This window comes from Cebidichthys violaceus, unplaced genomic scaffold (genome assembly GCF_023349555.1).
Source record: "Cebidichthys violaceus isolate CVI_PGR_0920_01 unplaced genomic scaffold, fCebVio1.0.p SCAF_23, whole genome shotgun sequence".
Taxonomy (NCBI): Eukaryota; Metazoa; Chordata; class Actinopteri; order Perciformes; family Stichaeidae; genus Cebidichthys; species Cebidichthys violaceus.
In genome coordinates this window covers 2,378,189-2,401,291 of record NW_027176406.1, presented here as the reverse complement: position 1 = coordinate 2,401,291, position 23,103 = coordinate 2,378,189, and the positions used below count along the sequence as shown (strand labels likewise).

Here is a 23,103-nt window from a genome sequence, read left to right as displayed (position 1 = left end):
TTATGCAAGTGTGTGCTTCCATACATACAATGGGTATCGAAGTACAAAAACAAAAATAATAAAAGTACTCTATTGGTATCAGTATCATAATTGTGGGTACTGATATAAGTGTTGCTTAGTCCTAATGCAAACCCATTCAGATGCACAGGCACACACAGACACACAGACACACACACACACACACACACACACACACACACACACACACACACACACACACACACACACACACACACACACACACACACACGGAGGACTAACCGTTGTTGGAGCGTAGTGATCTGGCGGAGATGCCGTTGGTCCCTATAGGATGATGAACTCCTGTTCCATCCACCAGTCCTGCCTCTCCTGGCTGCTTCATAAGCTCTGTCAGAGTCCTGGAGGGAAGAAGAAAAACAGACATTCACTCACTTACAAAATCATCCTGCGTACAAACAGAATAGCAATAAAAAGTGTCCTAACAAAAGAAAGGCAGAGAGAGAAGAAAGAGAGTGCTGTCTGGTAGATGAGAGACCCTGTGAGACACAATTAGTGTTAAAGAGATGTGATGGAACAGAATGAGAAAGATGATAAAAGATTGAAAAAAGAAACACATGTTCAGGGGACATAATGTGCTAATCCATTATTAAAAGTAGCCAAACAGCTTAATAGCTCTACCTGAGGACAACGACAAGTTTGAGGCAGATTGTTCACGTCTATAAAAACTAACCCAAACAGAAACCGCTCAGAATTAAATTCAAGAAAGTGGAATCGAGGATGAAAAGCATGAGTCTCTGGATGTTTGCCAACAGGGAGCATCAATCATTTATATAAAAAAAAATAAAACAACTTCCCCTTGCCATCTTTTATTGTTTGATGCCTTTGAACAAGTTCTGATGCGTCCTCAAAAGTGGAACACAGGCAGGAAACAGCCTTCCAACATGCAGATTTAACTCCTTCGGCGCAAACACAACCTGCAGCTTGCGTAGTGCAGTGTTGTTGTTTTTTTGCAGACAAAAAGTAGTTGGTCGATCTTATTGTGGACAGATTATTTTGTCTATTCTGTGCAAAATGGAAAAGGAAAAGGAGTTGTTTTTTTATAAACAAGTGGTGGTTTCAGCCAAGTAATCTGATTTGTCAAAGTGTGTCTCATGTAAAGCTGCATCACGGTCACATGTGTGATTGCAGATTAACAACCCTGTGGAAACATGCCCTTTTTGGGAGTCAGCTACCAAATGTTTTTTAATAAAGCAATGAAAAAAAGAAAACATATCAAAAACCTGCTGTAAATAGGTCGCTCGTATAAAAAGCTGCATTCTATTCCCACCTCTTTGACCTCATTAATTAGTTTTAAAAACTTTCCAGTATTTGCTCACAATAACAAGGACTAAAAACAGCATCAACATGCAGCCATTGACAAGGAAATTACAGCTACATAGTCAACAAATCAGCTGTGACCTGAGAGTTGCTATCAAGAGACCCATAAATATTTCCTCACTGTTAATCTCACTGTTGAAACCCCTAACGCAGCCTCCTAAAATGCAGCAGAGCAAATGTCTTTTTATTAGCCCGCTGTGAGATGATTGCCTGTGGTCATGGGAGCAGTATGCATAAACACATGGACCTCTGTAATGTAATTCAACACTGTAGACTTGCAATAGGCACTTAGAATAAGGTGCCAGACTGAAAGTTTCTTGTTTTTGCATGTTTGTGTAATTTGATCCCAAATGAAGCGACAAGATAACATGAAAACTAAATGGAAACGATCAGCTGTTTTTATCTTTATGGGCTATTTGTCCACCAAATATGAGAAGCAATCAATTCGGGAGCTTTTGAAAAAATCCACCGAGGCGAAAACTAACAAATTAACTGACAGGGTAGAAACATGCTCTCCTTGGCTCAGGAAATTACACGGTACAATTCAATTTCTACGAAACACCAAAGAAATGCTCACTGATGCTGTTGAGAGAGTTTAAGTGACAGCACAGCCCCAAATCAAAAGTACCAGGCAGGAAAAAATCTGAAATTAAATTGGTATTACTTCCCACTCCCTTGAAATTCTTCTCAGTGCTAAGGCGCTGTTAAGCAATCCTCAGCTGCTCCAGTGGACTGTGGTTGTACTGGGCAGATCCCTGGTGTGCGTGTGAAGAAAATACCCGGCTCAGCAAAAATATCCTCTGGATAAATTAACGTCAGGAGAAAAGTTTGAAGTTTGATATTACACTCCTGCTGACGTGACAAGTCCTCTCCTCTGGCAAATGCTGTGTATATATGTACAAGCTTAGTATTTGAGTTTATTCTTGAAACCACAACATTTGAGGTTTGAAGGATACAATGAAACTTTAACGATTTCCATGGGGAAATTAGTGCATTGATGGGACATGCAAGGGCGATAAAATGTGTCCACATACTGAGTAGCATGGGCAGTATGTGCCACAGGAACACATATGATGTACCCACACATCATCTCAATTGCCCTTTGCAGTTTCTGCTTGCCAGCCAATCCATTTCCTCTCTCCCGTCTCATTAATATCTGTCCACTTACATTGCATTACTTCATTTGTCTTCCACTCCCCCAGCCCCCCATTCTGTAGGTCGTATCTCTCGTCACTCTCTCGCCACCCCGCCCGCTCGCTCTCTTGCTTTCGTCCCCTCGAGAATGCTCAAGAGCGCTATTGTTGAGTGCTTGTTGTTCTCTACACCCTCAATCTCCCTGGAAACATCTTCTCTTTCTTTTTCTCCTCTTCTAATCCCGTCTGTTTTATCTTCTCAACTTCCTGCGTCTGACTCCATTCCCCTTCTCTTATCTTTGCCCCCCTTCTTCGTCTTCTTCGTCGCTACAAGCCTTTTTTTTTTTAATCTCTCCCTGTATCGCTTCCTCGACCCTCCGTCTCTCTTTCATCTCCTCTTAGCCCTCTGATTCTGACGCTCTTGCGCGGTCACATCGTTGTGCCTGGTCCATCTCACCCTTTGGCCCAGTTTCTATGTCCTCCCTCTTCTCTCTTTCTCTCTTCCCCTTTAGTATTCTCAGCCCTTCCTCCCTCCTTTCTTTTCCCCTCCCAGAGGAAACTGTCACAATGTATTTTAACTTGCTATATTAGCACTCATGAAATAATACAGAGTGATATGAGGACATCAAAGTAGTGCACACACACACAAACACAGACACACACACACACACACAAACACACACACACACACACACACACACACACACACACACACACACACACACACACACACACACACACACACACACACACACACAAACATAATCAATAAATGACTCCAGAATATAATAAATAATAAAGTAATGGCATACCAACAGCTTTCATCTCTACCAGCTCTTCACCACATCGTTCTGACAAATGGCCGCATAAGTTGTTGAGAAATTCAGACACTGTGTGTACCTCTGTTTAGAATAGTATCCACCCGGTCTATATGCCGAGGATGTCCACACACAACAATGCCTTTAGTATATACCACAGGCCCTCTAAATTCTGGAAGAACTTATATTCAAATGCTGTCGTTTTTTCCTAAAATATGGGCATGTTTTAAGATGCTGATCGGTTTAACCAATCTTCTCTTTAAAATGTGTCAAGTGTGAAGTAGTGCACACCGTCTGGACTTGAAACTAGGCTGTTTGGGTTGAGCTGATGTTACTGGCATTTTAGTCTTTGAAAACTGTTTTATAATGGCCTTTGTCAAGCTTTTGAAAATATCCCTGAAGATGCATCTTCAGTCATTTCAGGGTTAATTTTCAGGCTTGGGTTTGGAAACACAAAAATGTGTAACCGAAAGCACAGACTAAGTGGCTAAAGGGAAATGGTGCTATTGGTTGCATTAAGGTAAATGTAGGATTTATCGATTTTGCAGCTTGGCCAGAGAGTGCTGCAGGAATGAGTCATAAAATCCGGAATTGAGTTAGCTTTTTTCCACGTCTTGAAGTCAATGAGTTATTTGAGTGGTTTTTTTTTTCTAAAGTCTGTGGTTAACATAATATTAAGAGGTTTTAATGTTTTTTCCTACAAAAAATAAATATTGGATGAATTTTGAAGCTTCTTAAAAAGGCAGTTGCTAAGAAGTGGCTATATGAGAGTACAAAACGTCATCACAACAACGTCATAGCCTTGTTGTGTAGTTTGTTTATAGCCTTACGTCAACTTTTTTTATTTCTGACGATTGCATTCACACTTCAAAATTCATAAAAGTGATATTCATTTGTGAAGATAATGTTGCTGAACAAAATGTGTCATAAACGTGTGTGTGCCACAGAGCTTATTTTCTGCACTTATCCAAAATCCAACTTCTGGTGTTAGATACAAAAATACATCATCCCTGCAGCACTCTATAGCAGGGAATGAAAAACAGGATATCTCCGCCTATGTTGCTTTAGTTTGAACCATTGTTTTAAAATCTGTCTCTTATAAATACCCCAGCTTCATGGGACTGAGAAGATTATGCTGGAAGGATGTAATTATATATTAGTGGAGTCGGACAGATATATGGACACTATATTCTAGGAATTTATTATTTGTCTCTAATTTTGCTTAACCATATGTGTATTTTTAGTATGCGTAATTGGTACAGTGTCATTGTGCCCCAAACACCTTAATTAAGTCAAACAACAGCTGGCCTCTAAACAGCACCAGACCAGGGTGTACCGTGCCTCTCATGCAGTGCATCCTGGGACAGCCTACTATGTAGTTTCACACCCCAAAGTCAAACTACAGTAATGTAATCTTTGTATAAGTCAGTTTGTCACGTTGAATTTCATTCTGACTGAAACAGGTGCTCATACTTTTTGCCCATATTGCAATCTTTTTTTAATCATAATACTTACTTTATTCACTTATAACATCTTTCTCTTTTTCATAGAGTAAAGACAAAGGCTATTTAGCAAAAAATGTGTCAACTTTCTTCATATGGAAAACTCTCAACTGTTAAATTTTATGGAGTGTTGTTTTTTAGATTAAGTATTGTTAATCAGTTTTATGAGGTTTGCATTCACACCAGATGAGCCTAATTTCCTGTTAAATTACTTGAAAAATGTATTTCATGCAAGAGGAGATGAATTGAATAATGAACAGATGTACAGGGACTGCATTTTTCAAAAGTCATAAACAAAAATGATTCAGCCAAAGGCTGTAAATATCCACAGAGAGTTTTAATCCCGTGTGGTTTGTTGGAACTTCTGGAAAACTCCACAGAAACATATCCGGGCAGTCAGACAAGCTTAAAGTTCCCATGAAAGGGTGAGCAGAGTGCTGTTTGATTCTGCATATTTAAGTGTCCTCTGTAAAAACAGTAGCTAGGGAGGATCTTGCCGTGGATCTCGAACAAAGAGGCGGAGCTCTATCATCCCACACACCAACATTGTCTTCATGATATACATATCATTCACACTCAGTTCATTAGTTACTGTACACTTGAGCTAATGCAATTAATTACAAAATTAGAGTATTAAAACTGAGAATTGAGTCTGTGTAGTGTGTTGTATGTCAAGCTGCTTCATTAGATACCATTATCAAAAGAACAAATAATCACATCGTCTGAAGTGGCTGTGGATGTACCCTTGAACACTGTTCTGTCATCAGTAAGGACTCCAAGAGAGCAGCTAAAGGCTAACTTTATGAGCTCATGTAAGCGCTGATTGTTTTGTTGTTGTGACATAACAGCAAACTCAAAACGGTGATTAAGGGTTCCAGCATAAGTCACTTGCTCACTTGTTTACACACTCTGCATGCATGCAAATTTGCAAATGCATGTCAATTGAGTGAGTGGATTGTGAAAGAATTCAATCTGCAAGTAATAAAGAAACACATTTTGTAATGTTTGGCCCAAACACATTTTGCCAACTCCAGACGAGAGGAGAGGGCAACTATTTTTTCATGGTCAAATTGCAAATCAATGCTGAAACCAAATCACTCTGTTTGTCGGTATCACAGTCTTGCAGTGGCCCGGTCCTGGTTGTATAACTAAATGTGCACTATTGCTTTCAATTGTCAAAGTGCGTTTCGTTCTAAAAATAAAGTGAGAAAAACACCCCACGGTCATGTAATAAGACATTCAGTATTGTTCTGCACACAAACACATTTACTCCCCTGGGTCTGTAGCACAGCATTTTGTAGCTGAATCACTCTTCACTGTCACAGCAGGTTAGTTTATATTACAAGGCCCCCCACAGATGATTCCAAGGCCCTGTAACCTAGCATGGGACCGAGCATGGAGATACAACCCTGCTGTTTTCAAACAGGGGCGGTGTATAATTGTTTGTGACGCGGCTCCCCACCCGACCAACCAACACAAAAACACAAAGACACAGATCGTGCTCACACACCCGCACATGCACGCTGAACAGAAGCTTCAGATACACACACACACACACACACACACACACACACACACACACACACGCACACACACACACACACAACTGCCAGCATCCTACCTACAGTTGTGCGTAGAGGGAGTTAAGTGACTCACCTTTCATTCTCATTGGTGGTAAACTAGAGGGGTTACAGTGGGAGGGAATTGTTTATGTGTGTATGTGTGTGTGTGTGTGTGTGTGTGTGTGAGGTGGTTAACAATGATTTCATGTTGAATCCTCTGAGGCAGGGCAAGGGAATTATAAAATTAGCGAATGAGCAAGCTAGGAGGATGAATAAGAGTTTATGACCATGTGGGGGCTGTATTTTCTCTGTCCTGTCTCTCGTATTTCACTATTAATTAGATATGTGAGACCCCATAACACTAAACAAATAAACAGAAAAAAAGGCCTTCTTCATTATGACCGAATGATCAGATTTTCCACCTGCTTGTTGCAATATTACATACTGCGCCTGAGTGTTTTGTTTTTCTACTTCAACAGTAATACAATTACATTGGCATCCATTCTCCTTCATGTTAATTGCAATGAGGAGCTTTTTTTGAAGAGTGTGATTGTTATGTAAATTAAATTAAAGTTCATAGTCATTGTTCCAAAACTGTTGCCTTTGAATGGGCGGTTTGAACTAGAATGACAAATGAAGCCTTTTGTAAGTAAGAGGAGAGGCAGTAAGAGATATTCACATGTAGCACAGTGTGTGTGTGTGTGTGTGTGTGTGTGTGTGTGTGTGTGTGTGTGTGTGTGTGTGTTAGCTGTAGTTTTATCTGTCTCTTCATCTCTCCCTCCTTCTCTTTGTCTTATGGTGTCATGAAGTGACGGAGCAAACACTCTTCATCTGTAATTCACTGCACTTTATCCCACCACTGCTATCAGAGGGAGGCAATACACACACACACACACACACACACACACACACACACACACACACACACACACACACACACACACGCACCACACACAGCCAGATTCCCACATGCACATAGTTAAATGGTTAAATGGACACTGTAGCGGCACAAGTGGAAGCATGTATTATCTCAAAGGGGGTCTGTTACACCAGTCCCTCTGACACACAAACATTTGCATACTCGTACACACACACACACACACACACACACACACACACACACACACACACACACACACACACACACACACACACACACACACACAGATATGCTGTGGCTGCCAGATAGTGCACCCTTGTAGGCTTGGTACAGAGCCTGGATCTGTCTCCCACCCTGCTATACCCCTATTAGAGCTGACAGCTGCCAAATAATGTCCCTTGGCATGGCTGAGCGCCTGCCATGCCAGGGCCGGTTTGTGTTCATGCATACTAGCCTCTCATCCACTTTCATGAGTGTGTTTACGTGTGTATATCCTCACGTCGGAAGAGCTTTTTGGACCAAAAGTGGTGCCTTAGTATTCACAAATAGAGATATACTACCTAAAATATGTGTTAAGGCAAAGTGTTGATTTCAGCCCCAGTTCAGAGGCAGAACATTGTTTTAACAGATCAGCATGGTGGGTCAACAGAAAAAAAGTCAATCAAAACCCTGATGAAAGCAGTAGCTTTTAAAAATGAGACGTATGTATCAATATTATGCCCTCAAGGACTTGAAACTTTCTATACAAAAGCAGTTTTTACTTTGTTCATCATGTCTGATAAAGAGAAGCCTGAATTAAGGTCACCGTATGTTGTCCGTCATTAGTGCTCCTCTCATCTCCATTTCATAAATCTCCGAAAATGTTACAAGAATGACGAAGATCCTGGCCGAGTTTGATTCAGAAGAATTGTGCCACATTGATTTATAGACCACGGAGCCTGGATTTAGCAGTAAAATAATAATAAAATGAACAAATTCAAAGCCAGCATGCTGGAAGCGGCATGAACCAGTTGCTGGCAGGATCTCAGCGCTGAGGCTGTAGTGTTGCTAAAGATGATGTCACAGAAAATACCATATGTCAACCTCTGAGTCACTGCCTGCACTCATTACTTTTGGGCCGTCTTTATTTTAGAAACAACAAAACACACACACATACACACACACACACACACACACACATACACACACACACACACACACACAAAGATTCACTCTCCTCAAGGGATTTGTTCTCAAACATTCATCAGTGTGACGCACACATAACCCACGCATGAATACACCTACACTCAGACACACATTTGTCAGCAGAATATTTATCATCCTGTGCAGCCTTTGACAGTATTGGTGATGCACAGGTACTCAGTACGCTCTGATCCCACCATCGTCCATCATTACACTGAGATAGACACAATGTTATTGATCTGTTTTATCAGGTATCTATCAATGTCTGATACCACTCATTAGGAAAGCCCATAGAGGACGTCATTACAGGAGGTCCATCAAATAGAATAGATACAGTAGATTTATGCAATTTTTAACTAATCTACCATTATTTCAACCAGCATGTGGCTGTTTTGACTTTTTATTTATGTCACTTTCATTATTCAAATTTAGACTATTTAGGCATACATGTGCTAAAGCGTCCTTTATTTTGCATGTTGAAGAGAGTTTTCCATAATTTATGGTGGTAGACTCTGCATCTTGAATTACATTTATTATGGGGCTAAATATAACAGTTCCTTCATCCTAACATTTGATGCAGCCAGTGAGATCGACATCCCAACCATCCATCCTTTTGACAAGAACAATGGGATCAATTCACCCTTTTACAGATGCACCCATGTGGGCCGAACACACAACTATTACATGCCATGTACAGTAAATATCATGTTATGGTCAGGGCAGCATTGATGAATTAGCAATACCACAGCACTCTGTCATCAGTGCACTGGGACAGGCTCTGGTAAATGGTGTTAGTGGTGTGTGAACGGCGGAGTTAAGTGACCTTGGATTACGACCGCAGGCGCGGACACATGGCGCTGGCATGGCCAGTGCGGTGGTCATTCGCTCAGGGAGCTGTTTGCTCGATTCTGGAAGGTGAGACACACACACACACACACACACACACACACACACACACACACACACACACACACACACACGGAGACTCGCACAATTCAAAAGAAACTACAGGATGGATGGATGAATGGAAGATCTTAACTGTGCTCATTTTGGATGCAGTTTACATGAGCAATTGGCAGCTCTGCGTCTCCCTGATGGGTGCTATTAGTGGATGAGGAGATGCAGCTGGTCAGCCAGCAATGTGAACCATCAATGAACATGCAAACAGTTTGAGTAGACACTCTGATGCATGAGTACACATCTACAGATCCTTTTTCAGGTTCATGTTAGTTTCACATCATGTCAGATTAATGATTCAATAACTTTTTTTTTTTTTTTTAATGTTGTTGATTTGATGTAGGCCCTATATAAAAATCAATATGTGAACATAAAACACTCTCAAACTCTATCAATACCACTCTCATGTCGGTGTGCTATATAGGAAGCTACAGGCAGCAGCTGGTTAGCTTTGCTTAGCATAAAGTCTGGAAACGAGGGTAGAAAAAAACTGCCGACTCCATCCGAATGTTTAAAAAAAAGCGAAGACTCCAAGAAGTTACTGTGCCCGGCCAAGAAAGGTTAATCAGTGAGCTTAATCGGAGCTGCTAGGTGAATTTTGTTTTCTTCCGCAAAGGCTAGCTGTTTCCAGGCTTTATGCTAAGCTAATCTCACCTGCTGCTGGCTCCCATTTGGCGGACGGTTATTAGAGTGATATTGTTCTTCTCATCTAACTTTCAGCAAGAAAGTGAATAAGCTTATATCCAAAAAATATTCTTTTAAAACAGCCCCTGAAACTTGTACATTTTTCAACAATCTTTATACATCCTGGTAAGAACTAGCTGACAGAAAACATGCACTTAACATCAGAGGTTTAACAGCAGTCTCATACTGCAGCCAGCCACCAGTGGTTGATCGAGATGTTTTGGCTTCACTTTTGGGGGAGCTGTCCTGTCGTCCATATTTATACAGTCTGTGGTTATAACCCCGTGTTATCTTTTCTTTGTTGTTGCCCTTAATCTCTAAAGACGAAACCAACTTTGTCTGATTACTGTAGCTGCATTGTTCACACAGCTAAAACAAAACAACTCAGTGCTAATCTGTTTGACGCAGTACAATAAAATTGATGCAATGCAATGTAATGTAACAGAAAGCAACACTATAAAAAGCTTTGCAATGCAGCGCAACAGAAGTGGGAGCCAGGAGTCAACCTGTGTTTAGCTCATAACATGCATTCGCTCAAGCACGGATATTCCCTTCACACTGCATTCAGCTCAAAGTTCAGCCTTGACATCAAAGCTATGCGCAATATGTAGTTTGTCACACACACACACACACACACACACACACACACACACACACACACAGAGACACACACACACACACACACACACACACAAACACTTACAGAGAGTGCAAGGACACTCTGACAATGCGGTATAATACACTAATGGATAAGCAAGTCACACAGCCAATTCTTGCTCCTCAATTTTTCATGAAATCAAACACACTCACACATGTACAGTAAGTTTGATCTTGGCTTTTCCCTTGACATGAATGAGTGCGTACCTACGGGTTGGGTCATATCAATGACTGTAATCTATCAACCTGTCCGACTTGACTGCTTCTCATTCCTACCACACACATCTCTCTCGCTTTATTTCTCTGTCTCTATACAACCTATCTACCTCTATTCCAAAGAGCACAAAGGAAACAATGATGCATTTCCAATATGTGCTTGCTGAACTTTTTGCAACCTCCATTAGATGGTGTTGATCATTTCAAAGACCTTTCTTCCTGTGTCTATCTTTACCACTCCCTGTTTTCTCCCCAATCCCTGCATATATTCCTTCAGCAGACAATAACCTTGATTCCCATTGATTTTACTGTACTTAAATTAAGTTTCTCTTTTTTTTTTTAATGCTAAAAAAACATTCAATCAATTCCCATCTCCTTGATGTCCCATACTGACAAACAGCCATTCCAGGGGAAGTGGAGAGAAGAGACGAGGGAAAGATAGATTAATGGAGTGATGGTATAAAAAAATGAAGTCGCTCAGTCCACTCTTTTGATAAAATGCCAATTAACCAATCTATTTCACTGGTTAATCTCAATCTCTTTTCCCAAGTTTTCTATTTTGCTCAAATTCTCTCTCTCTCTCTCTCTCTCTCTCTCTCTCTCTCTCTCTCTCTCTCTCTCTCTCTCTCTCTCTCTCTCTCTCTCCTTCCTTTCTTCTGTCGTCTGCTTGTTTCTCTTTTTAATGACTCTCTAACTCTGACGACTATCTCCCATCCCTCTACATTTATTTTATGTCCATCGCTCTTTCCTCACCTCCCACTCTCCCTTTCTCTATTTTTTTTGTGTTTCTCCTTATCTCCGGTGCCTCCTGACTTTCTCTCTCTCTCTCTCTCTCGTCCTCTCTGTTACGTGTGCTGTTTAGCTGCGCTTAGCTTCACCTGTCAGCTTGGATCAGGGCTGTGGAGCAGCAACATGACAAACTGCCCTCTGATTCACTTACACACACACACACACACACACACACACACACACACACACACAGAGACACACAAATATATGAGCACACACACTTGTAGCGTCTTCTCAGAAAAATCCCCCCCATCGCCTCCTTTTCCTTATCTCTGTGTCTTTCACTGGCTTATTGCTTTGAGTTGATGCACAGGCATGGCTTTAGCTTGCAGTTACACAGAGGCCTGTCTTCGTACAAACAATTCAAAAGAAAATACTGTGTTGTTTGGTTTTTCCAATTGACCTATTGGTCAATTATCTAGGTGCGAAAACAGACACCAAAATGTGTTCCTAACTAGAAACAGCAACAAATGTAGCTTAAGGTAACAGTGAGTGTATTATCTCAGACGATATGTGGCAAATCCAGCATGTTTGTGGGAGAAAAAGTTATGCTATGATACAAACATTTTATTGCAATTTGATAAGAAAGTGTTTTGGGCACATTCTATTTCTATTGTATTGTATATATTGTGCATTTTTATATTTAATATCTTTTCTCTGTCATTTTTATTGCTTTGCTTTAAAATGTCCCTGTTTCCCTGTATCATAATGCTGCTGTAGCAAAAAAATGTCCCCTTGAGGAATTAATAAAGTACCTATCTATCTATCTATCTATCTATGTATCTGTATCCAGTGTTTTTTGGAAGTTGACACAGTACTAGGAAGTAGAAGTCAGGATATCTCAGCGGCTGCTGCTTTGAATTTGTCTCTCGCAACTTTGCAAGTGACTGTAACCTAATGGAAGGGCAACACTAGGTCTCTTGGGTAGCCTACCCCTTTTAGTCATAAGCACAGTGAATGAGTATGGTGGCAACCCAGAAATTGTCCAAAAACTAAAACTGTTTACATACTGAGCAGTTGTTTTTTAAGTCAATAACACACACACACACACACACACACACACACACACACACACACACACACACACACACACACACACACACACACACACACACACACACACACACACACACACACACACACAATCACCACTTTTTTATGTAAGGCCTCAGAGGCACAGAGGTCATTCTCTGCTATGGGTCCATGTATAAGCAGTTTTGTTAATATATTTGTCTTTTGAATTAACTAAAAACAACAGACCATACCTCACGTTTTAAAGCTGAAAGAGTGTGTACTGTGGATTATTGTGTGGAAGCTGCTCTTCATCCATCCATGACAAAACATGCAAAATGCCCCAAATGCAGGCTTCTGCTTGATTTGCAACGATACAGACACAAGTAACACAAAGAATACAAACGCGTTTGTTTCCACTGTACAAACTCTGTTTGGAGCTGGTTTGTGGGTTTTACAGTCTGACACACCATTACGCAGATGGCTTATAAAAGGTACTAAATAACAAATTCAGAGGAACAACTATTGCCTCCATGTGGCGGCTTGCAGTTAACGGTGTCAACAGTGAAAACAACGGCAACAGCGCCGACAGAGCTAACAGTGTTGACATGAGGGGGAACCGGAGCGTGCTATACGCTTACGTGACGACGCCTTTAGTCAGGACGCCGTTGTAACTGCCGTGTAGGCGCAGCGCAGAGCAGTCAGATAGCCAGTTGGGCACGCTCACATGCACTAACATGCATTAAAAGGCACACAAGGCCGGTCCAACTACATCAACAAAGCACAGAGAAGCTTAGAACAACAGCGCGCGCGCGCGCGCACACACACGCACACACACACACACACACACACACACACACACACACACACACACACACACACACACACACACACACACACACACACACACACACACACACACACACACACACACACAAAGTGACGTCATTCTATGCTTAGATAAACATTAATCCAATTTATCTTTACATTAAAGGTTTTTTTTTTGCTGCTATAATAATGCTCTGAATATCTTGTAAAGGATCTCTGCCAATTCAATCTGGATGAGAATCTATACTATGTACTGGCACAAACAAAACATGAAAACAGGGAGACATGCAGGGAGAAAGAGCATTGATTGGGAGTCTTAGAAAGGGTCCTATAGCTCTCACAGAAAGGCAGGGCCATAAATCTACTTAATGGCTGCAGATATTAGCATGAGCTAAGCTGGTGGGGTAGTCATCGCTTAGAGGAAAGAGGAAGGTGGAGATGGATGGAGGGAGGGACACAGACAGACGAAGAGGGGATGAGAACAGCGGAAAGTGGTTTATTATATGTTGAGTGCTTATGTGCATGTAAATGAAGGCCTGTAAACATATCGATGAAGGTAAACACACACACACACACACACACACACACACCAAAATGGTCTGATCTACTGTCAGATGTATTGGCAGCAAGATATTCTCTTTATCTAATACATGGACTATTACTAAACAATAACTATAATTATAACTAAATATGTGTGTACTTTTTCAGGTTCTGTAGTACAAAACAGTGAAAACATTAAGGTAAAAAGAGCATATTATTTTCAATAATGATAAGTTGAGAAACATAGAAAATAACCTTTCATCCATATCTTTGATGATACAGTATAACGTGTGAACGAATACCTATGATTTCCACGAAAAACTATTAAATGGGTCATCAACAAAGGGACAAGCGTGCATATGAATACAAACATGCATGTGGTCCGGAATAAAAGGTACCCTGTGGAGTTTTTTTCGAAACAAACAAACGTTTACCTCAGCAAAACACATTGCATCCTTGCATCCTTGAGGCTGAAAAAAAAAATCCTTCCTCATAAAACAATTTAAAATCAGATTTTTGGAAAAATTTGTAAACAATGTTGTTTACATCTGCGTTTCTTCTTCACTGCCTTTCGATGGCGCATTGCTATACGTTACTTGGCACGTTACCACCGGCAACTGTCAATCAGTGGAATAGCGTGAAACCAACAGCAGGACTGTGTGTGTACGTGACGTGTGTTTACATACCTGTGATATGTAATCTAATGTAATGTAATGTAATGTTATCTCGCACTGCGTACATGACACATTGACTCCCGACAGAGTTTTGGACACACACACATACACACACAGCCACATGGGTGTTATAGAGGAGACAGAGATGAGAGATTAGATTGGGTTACTGTTGTGGTTTACTACATTCCGAAGCATAAGCACAATGCTAGGGCACAGTAAAGTGTGATGGAAAACTACAAATCCCACCATGCCATTAAACAACGGGTTTTTCCTGCTGACAATCTGTAGTGTTTTGAGTGTGATGCAGACTTTATTTGCTCCGTTTCCCAGAAAAATCTAAGAAGTGTCGGAGGGCTGTCAACAGGGCAGAAGTGCTTTTGAAACCTTTTTTTTTGAGTGTCCTCCACTGCTGGAGATGGAAGAAAGACGAGGGAATGTAAAAAGACAAGTCAGCAAGCAAAAGACGGGGAGGGGGTGACAATTGTAGCCTGAAAAGCCATGTCAGTTTGTATTGTGGGATGTCAGGGCTCTGCAATGACAAATTGCCTCCACTTTGTCATGGTGATAATGTTCAACAAAACACTGACCATTTATTACATACTGACACAATATAAATGCTTGCCTAAACAGCCTTTTTTGTTTCTATTTATAATTTCAGGATGTCCATTGATTTCCCCTCTGACTGAATAAGAGGCAGGAATAAACATACCTAAGCTAAATAATACAATACATCTTTTTTAGTCACAGTGTGATTTTCCTGCTCTCTCCTGACTAATCTACTTCACCTCATTTCTGATATTTCCCCTGATGCTTCTCGTCAATTCATTGTATATTAGCTCTGTTTTTTACATGGAAGGAACAAGGTAGTTGTGTTCCTTAAACAAAATGCATGCCTTAATGCATCATGAACGGTTGAAGCAGTTTTTGTTTGAATTTTTTGTTGAATAAACCCAAAGATTATTTGTTCCTTAGCACATAAATCCCTTTTGCTACACTCGGACAAATGACTTTGAAGCTTTGTAGCATGTAATTTGCTTCTATCTCTCCAATTTTTCTGTCACTTCTAACAGTCAGTTGTTCAATAGATTTTCAAACATCCTCTTTCACTTCTTTTCATGGCATGACAGAATATTAAACTCTTGCCACCATGAGTTGTGGGTGCATAAGGTGGCAATCTCAGCTGGCAGTGTTTACTATTGTTTTCTAACTGAAACCAGTCAACATCTGGTTTGCTGTCTACTCCCTTTCTGCCACAATATGTATGCAGCATATATGGCGATACTCCCCTCCCTTAAGATTTATCACATCATTTGAACAAAAGCAAGGAGGAGAGGAAGCGTGTGGCTGGAATGTAAATGTCCCATTACATTTCACAGCGGTTCATACCACTAAACACACCGAATATAGGAAAGAAGGATAGGCTGATGAATGAGTGGACGAATGAATGAATTGAGGAGGTAAGAAAGAAGTTGGCTAAGGAGAAAAGAAGGTAATAAAAGAGGAAATGAGAGGAAAGAACAAAGAGATTCACACAGATGGTGTGGCTGGAAGAGAGTCACACTGAAAGCAAGAAGCAAAGGACACATGAGGGCTGCCTGCTCATCTAAAATCATGAGAGAACAAGAGGAGGAGGTTTTTTTATTCTACTCCTAATGCATATAGAAAAAAAGGATTTCATAAACATAAACTCACTCTTCCTCAGTGTTCCCAATGGCTGAAATGTGTAAGTTGCTGCAGCTGCTGGGAGTTAAAGTCTGTCAAGAATACGTATTGTGTAATTATGGCTTTGTGTTTGTGAAATGTAAAAAATCCTGGCATAAGTGGGTTGTGTCTTTCACAAATTTACATCTGCACAGAAAGAAAATAATAGGAAGATTCCTCAGAGATCCAGCTGGCTGCAAAACAAACAATATATGCATTGTTTGATCATTTACATTACATCTCGTAGGGCATCTGTAATTAAGGGTTGATTTGACCTATAAATTGACTCTCAACTATAAAAGGGCCCATACAGCCTGCAAAATGGAGGAAAAACACATTAGAAATAGATGGGAAAGGACTCAGGAGTACAAGTAGCTAGAATTTACTGTATACATCTAAGGGATGCTTCCTTAAAACATTTGGAGATACATAGAGGATATTTCAGGTAAATACATGAGGAAAATGATCTTGCTACTTCAAAATATAGGCAGAATCATGTTGTGTCAACAACAATATTGAGTGAAACTGGTGTGGATTGTTCTCCTGGATGACAAATGACCTATTTTGTTCATTTAGAGCACAGGACTTCTTGGCTAATGTCATCAAATGTGCATCCCCGCATTAGTTTGCGTTCTCATGCGTCTACTGAATTAATCATTCTGTCAATTCACAACCTTTCTCATTTACTAGAAAAAACACTCGGGATCCTGGTGACAAAGCGTTGTCACCGTCTGGTTTTCAGTGCTGGCTGTGCCTTAATGTAGATTCAAGACAGAGGCTCCATTCAAATTTGAGAAAATATCTTTATTAATATCTATTCAGGATTGTAAAAATGAAACAACACAGAAAGAAAACCATGTTATTGTATGTCCCTGTTCCATTTTCCTTCTACATTTTACAAACCTACCCCCTTCTTCTCACATTCTCTTCCCATCTACCTCATTATTTTATCTTTGTGTTCTCTATTTGCTTCTGAAGCTTTCTGCCTGTGTTTTCCCCAAAATCTCTCACCTGTTGGCTTGTGTTATGTAACCATGTTTCTGTGCCTCAGTGCTCCACTTTGGTAAGGAGATTAAAGGACCCTGTTTGGTTAAACAGTGCAGCTGAGCACTGGGATAGAGTGCTGGGTTTATTGGTTATAGGGACCAACAGTAACCAGTGTTCTTATTCCTTCACTGAGGACGGAGCAGGAATGAACAGCGTACATGAAGTGACTTTGTTTCCTGGAGCAATAGATGAACTCTAGAGTGCTTGTTTCACATCAGCCACTGTGTAACTCGACTGAACAGTCTTAACATTAATGTCTCTTTTGTTGCCATTATACCTGAGTGGACATTCTTTAGTGTGGTTACCACTGCCAACTCTCCCGTAATCACAGTAGAGGATGTCCTCAGGGGTTGAGTCCTTGCTAATGCATTGGTGCTTTGTGTTTTACTTGCAGTAAAATGGAAATTTTAAAAAGGAAAGAAAATTGCAAATAACACATTGGTTATGATAACAGTAGGCGCTGTGGAAAGTAATAGAGGTTATACTTGTCATACGACTTAAACAACCTGTTTTAATATCTAAAGGTTTTTTGAGGCCACTTGGGGGCGGCACAACAAACTGTAAACACACACACATATACATATATATATATATATACACACACATATATATATACATACACATATACATATATATATATATATATATATACACATATACATACATACATATATATATATATATATACATATCATCACCTCAAAGTTGCTCACTTTGGTTACTGTTTGTTTGAAATTTTGTGCTAACTGGGTCAATGGATTTATCAGAGCTTTTCACTAAACATCTGCATGCTGTGACTTACAACAACACAGGAAAGTGTGGTTAAGTTGTGTAAAAAAAACAAATTAACAGAGAGACGTTAAAACAGGCAATGAAGCATGGTAGCATTGTCATGGAGGAATGAGTCCTAAAGCCCAGAAATGAGTTGACATGTTTGCAGTTCCGGTTCCTTTTGTCTAATAGTAGATGGGGATTTTTGAATGTATTTTTGGTTAGATGCCTGATATAAGGTCTGGCGTTAACATACATTTCATAGATTTGAACATGTCGTTTCGCTAAATGAGTCTACTAAACGTCATCCCGCCGAAGGCTACCGACCTTAAGCTTACTGGTGGTGACATCATGCGACAGTGGTGTAGTTTGTTAACCTTGTGGCGGTTGCATTTACACTTCAAAAATCTAAAAGTGGTGTTCATTTGTGAAGATTATCTCGCTGAACAAAACTTGTAAGCACTGTTCCTGAGACGGGATCTAATTAATTCATCATTGAGTCCAAGTGGACGCTTGTGCCAAATTTGAAGAAAATCCCTCCAGGTGTTTCTGAGATATCGCATTCACAAGAATAGATGGACGGAAACATAATGCTTCGTCGCTGTCGCCGGCATGTAGGAATATAAATATTTATAAGGCTCTTTGAAAAGCAGGACTAATGTAAGGTGATAACCAAATCAACATGTATCTACAGGAGAGTATTTAGGGTGTTCCCACACATGCAAATGTCGGAAAAAAACCTTTCCATTTCTACTTGCCAATTATTTTCAAATGGCTTAATACACTGCAGCCTGAGAATATCCCAGACATGCTGTATTCTTTTTAAGATGACGCTCCTGGTGCACCCATTCTGTCCTCTAGTGTTGACCTTTTGGATGTTAGAAGGCCAGGATCTGCAGTAGAAAGAGCATTTAATATCTCTGTTTGCACCCCTCAGAGCAACCTGCCAGAGAGCCTTAGGGCAACAGAGTCTGACGATCATCTGGTGGTCTCTCTATAACCAGGGTCATCAGTAAAACTAGCTGTATACAGCGGATTAGACTATTTCATTTAACATTTAGACAAGAATAGACTGTATATGTTTTGAAACACAAGGCACCAGGTGTTTCTACAGCTGCAGCTGTATATCAATATTGCTGAAGAGAATCGCAGCTCTTCAGTGTTTTATTAGCATAAGTAATGTGGGGTTAGAAACCAGAGGGGTCAGGCAGGCTGGGGAGTTTATGAGGAAGATAGCAGAGGAGGGGAAAGGAGGGAAAGGAGAGCAGGGGAAGAAGCGTAAAATGGGGATGAAGATGATGGATTGAAAGAGAGATGACTGGAGAGAGGGAGGAGCGGACGGATAAGATGAGTTGCATTTTGACCATCATTGCTGTCATGTAGAGATGAGAAATCTCACTTCCCCTGTCATTTTCTGTCGACTCTGTTATTTCACAGTGACCCATTGGGGATGCTATATTGTTTTCACTGCAGCTCAAGGACAGGAAATCAAAGTCTATTTTCCTCTCTTGCTCCCTTGTCCACCTATTCGGCTATTATTCTCTCTTACTGTCCCTCATGTAGCGTCAGTGTTGCATCATGAAGATATTTAAAATGTTGATACAGCATCGGTATAATTAGAACACATATTGACTGTGTCACTGCTGCCAAATGTGAGTGTGCGTATGTGTGTGTTTGGGCATGTGTGCAGTACGACTCAAATTCAGACTAATGACCCTGAGAGCAATCATGATGCAAAGGTTTTGAGGATCTCTGACTTTTTACAATTGCAATTTAGTCTCCAAGTTAAACATTTTATTTGTTGCAATCTTGCATCTAGTGTTTAAAAAAAAAACAGAAAAAAAAACATGGCATCTCAACAATATTTTGTCACACTTATATCTGGTGTTATGAGTATTTGGTGCAATTACTACACTACAAAAGTGTATGATTCACTGGTTTACAAAAAAATATATATAAATGAAAACAGCACTTGGCACAACACTGGCATCATTGTGACCAGCGGAAAAAAATATTAAAATTGGAAAGAGTTGACAGTCAGAGTATTAGAAAACCGGGCATCTCTCCAGTGATGATGGGATGCTTCCAAGTACTTAGAAAGATGCAGGTAAAATATTGAATTCAATATTTGCTGTTGACTCTGCAGACAGCACAGTGGCTCTTGTGTACTATGATGACAGTGTCATCACGCGTTGTAACTGCAGGCCTGAATCATGATTGATTTTCATTATAGCTCAGGCACTGTGTTATTAATCCCTAGTGCAAAGAACAAACACAATCCTGTTCAGTATACAGATAGCAGAGATACACTCTGCGGCTGTTTTTTGTAATGCACACAGGCTTTTGTGGCATGTTTTAATATAATACAATACTGTAAGTGAGGGCGAGTACGTGTCAGATACATTATTTGTTATGCTGTACTCTTCTAGTCTGATTTGAACTAACTGCTGCCTTGAATGTAACTTTTATTTCGAGATAGCAGATATTAAGCACAGCTCTGTGTTGTTGTTGTTGTTGTTGTTGTTGCAGTTATTGTGGATGTTACTGTGTGTTAGTATGAGAATGAGCATGTGTGTGGGTAGGAGGTGGGGGGTTCAAGGGAGGCGAGCGGATGACAAAATGATCTAGTGGTGGTATCAGCTGTAGACCCTGAACCCACAGGTCTCATCAATCATGTGACATGTTACACACACCAACATACAGAGTAAAACCCCAATTAGCTGCCGTGGAATGCCAGTAACATATTGTATGAAGCAAACCCTACATGAACCAGACACACATAGTATAATAATCCACATTTAAAAGAATTACTGTAAATGATCTATTTATGAACTGGAAATGGGGAAAAAAGACTCAAATGCAGGCTGCTTTGTGAGATACTCGCACTGTAATACATGCAGCCGTTTGAATTGATTCAGTTTTGCATTCTGGGTCAATTTTGGATGAGTACAGCAACTATAGTGTTGTGTTTTGTTTCTGACTGCAACAACAAAGGAATTTTGTACTACACTGATTTATTATTCTCCGTGTTATGGGTACTGATTTAGACCCTTTTGCAACAAACAAATAAACAAACTGAGCAAATAAGAACAAATATTTCTCTGAAACAAGGTTAAAATATTCAAACGAATATATAAGGAACAGCAGTGGAAGAAGTATTCAAATATTTTACTTAAGTAGCAGTCCCACAGTTTAGGGATACTCTTTTACAAGTAAAAGTCATGCATATAAAATTGTATTTAATTAAAAGTGCATAAATGTAATAGCATCAAAATTATGATTATTGATGTGTATGTCACCTTAGCGTTGCAGCTGGTAAATGTTGTGACCATTTCATTTTATCTGTACTGCTGGGTAGCTTGTCAATGTCCTACTTTAACCAGCTGGAAAAACATGGAAACTTTCTTGTTTCAACTTTTTTTGTTGTACTTTCCCTCTCTGTCTCCTTCTCTCTCTGTCTATCGGCTGGTATGAGAAGATGAATAACCCGACTTTTTGGCTGAAAGGTGAGAAACGACTGCTGAGATTGGTCTCAACATATATATAGGCACTGCACTCTGCAGCCTGTCGCTACAAGTTTCTGTGTGTTATTGTGCGTATAGGTGAAAAATGTGTGTGTGTGTGTGTGTGTGTGTGTGTGTGTGTGTGTGTGTGTGTGTGTGTGTGTGTGTGTGTGTGTGTGTGTGTGTGTGGTGCTAGTTTAGAAAAAAAGAGGGTGAGTAGTTTTGAGGACCAGCCCATGGAGGGAAATAACTACTTAGAAATAAAATGTGTGACCATTATGAATGATACGTGCTGAAAAAAACATTTAATTTATTTGATTATTTGACAATGGCTGCATCAATGTCTCTATGCATCTACACACTGGACCGTGTATGTTCTCCTATCATAGCACAAAAAAAAAACGTTGGAAAAGAAATGGGGCTGAGAGGACGAGAGAAAGAATGGAGAGAGAGAGAGAGAGAGAGAGAGAGAGAGAGAGAGAGAGAGAGAGAAACAGAGCATGTTAGCGACAAAGAGAGACCAGCGGGGAACGAGACAAGCACAAGCATACGAATATGAAATGCAAACAGAACATGAACGAGGATGATGGTAAGAGATGAAAGTAAAGAGCAAAGTAAAGAAGTGAAATCCTCCTCGCTGTGCCATCCTGTTCCCCCTTCTGAGTTTCCCCCTCATCCACACTCTTGTTTCATCCCCGTCCCTGCACAATGCTGAAGATGTACGGCAGTTTTGGGCGATACTAGCTAGCAGGTAATTATTTTTTGGACTATAAAGAAAAGGAATGGCTGGAGATGGGAGGATAGGGATGGATGGTGAAGGCTGAAGGAAGAGAAGGAGGGAGGGAGATGAATGTCAAAGGGGATGGATCTCTTTCTCTTGTTTAATCTCTGTGTTTAAGTTTAAGCTTTCCTGTGGGTGCGATGGTGTTTAGAGATTAGAGCTGAGATGTGATTACTAAAGCAAAGAGCCACGATGGGTAGAAGATGAGAGGAGAAGGATGGGAAAGAAAGCAAGAGAGGGAGAACAACAACACAGACTTACAGCCACATGCAGCAAAGCAAATTGGTTGAGGTCCATTACTAATAACAACCTGTATGAAATGATTGCAAACACTGTAATAAATAAGAGCTGTATTGTCTCATTAGCAAGAGTGCTGTCATGATGGCATGATGATGAGAACAGCGATAGAAAGGTGATTGTACGCAGGATTTAAAATAGTGATCAGTTATGACGGGTTTTAAATGGTGGAATTTTGCATCAAAATCTGTTTATTTCAATGGATCAGTGCAAT

At 40.3% G+C, this 23,103-nt stretch overlaps 1 protein-coding gene across 1 annotated transcript in view; it reads right to left on the bottom strand.

Annotated features, from left to right (window-relative positions):
* LOC137878506 (protein shisa-8-like) overlaps positions 1-23,103 on the bottom strand; it is a 93,082-nt gene that overhangs the window by 56,505 nt on the left and 13,474 nt on the right. Inside the window, 1 exon segment of the mRNA XM_068718837.1 lies at positions 262-377. Coding sequence (XP_068574938.1) covers positions 262-377 — 116 coding nt within the window.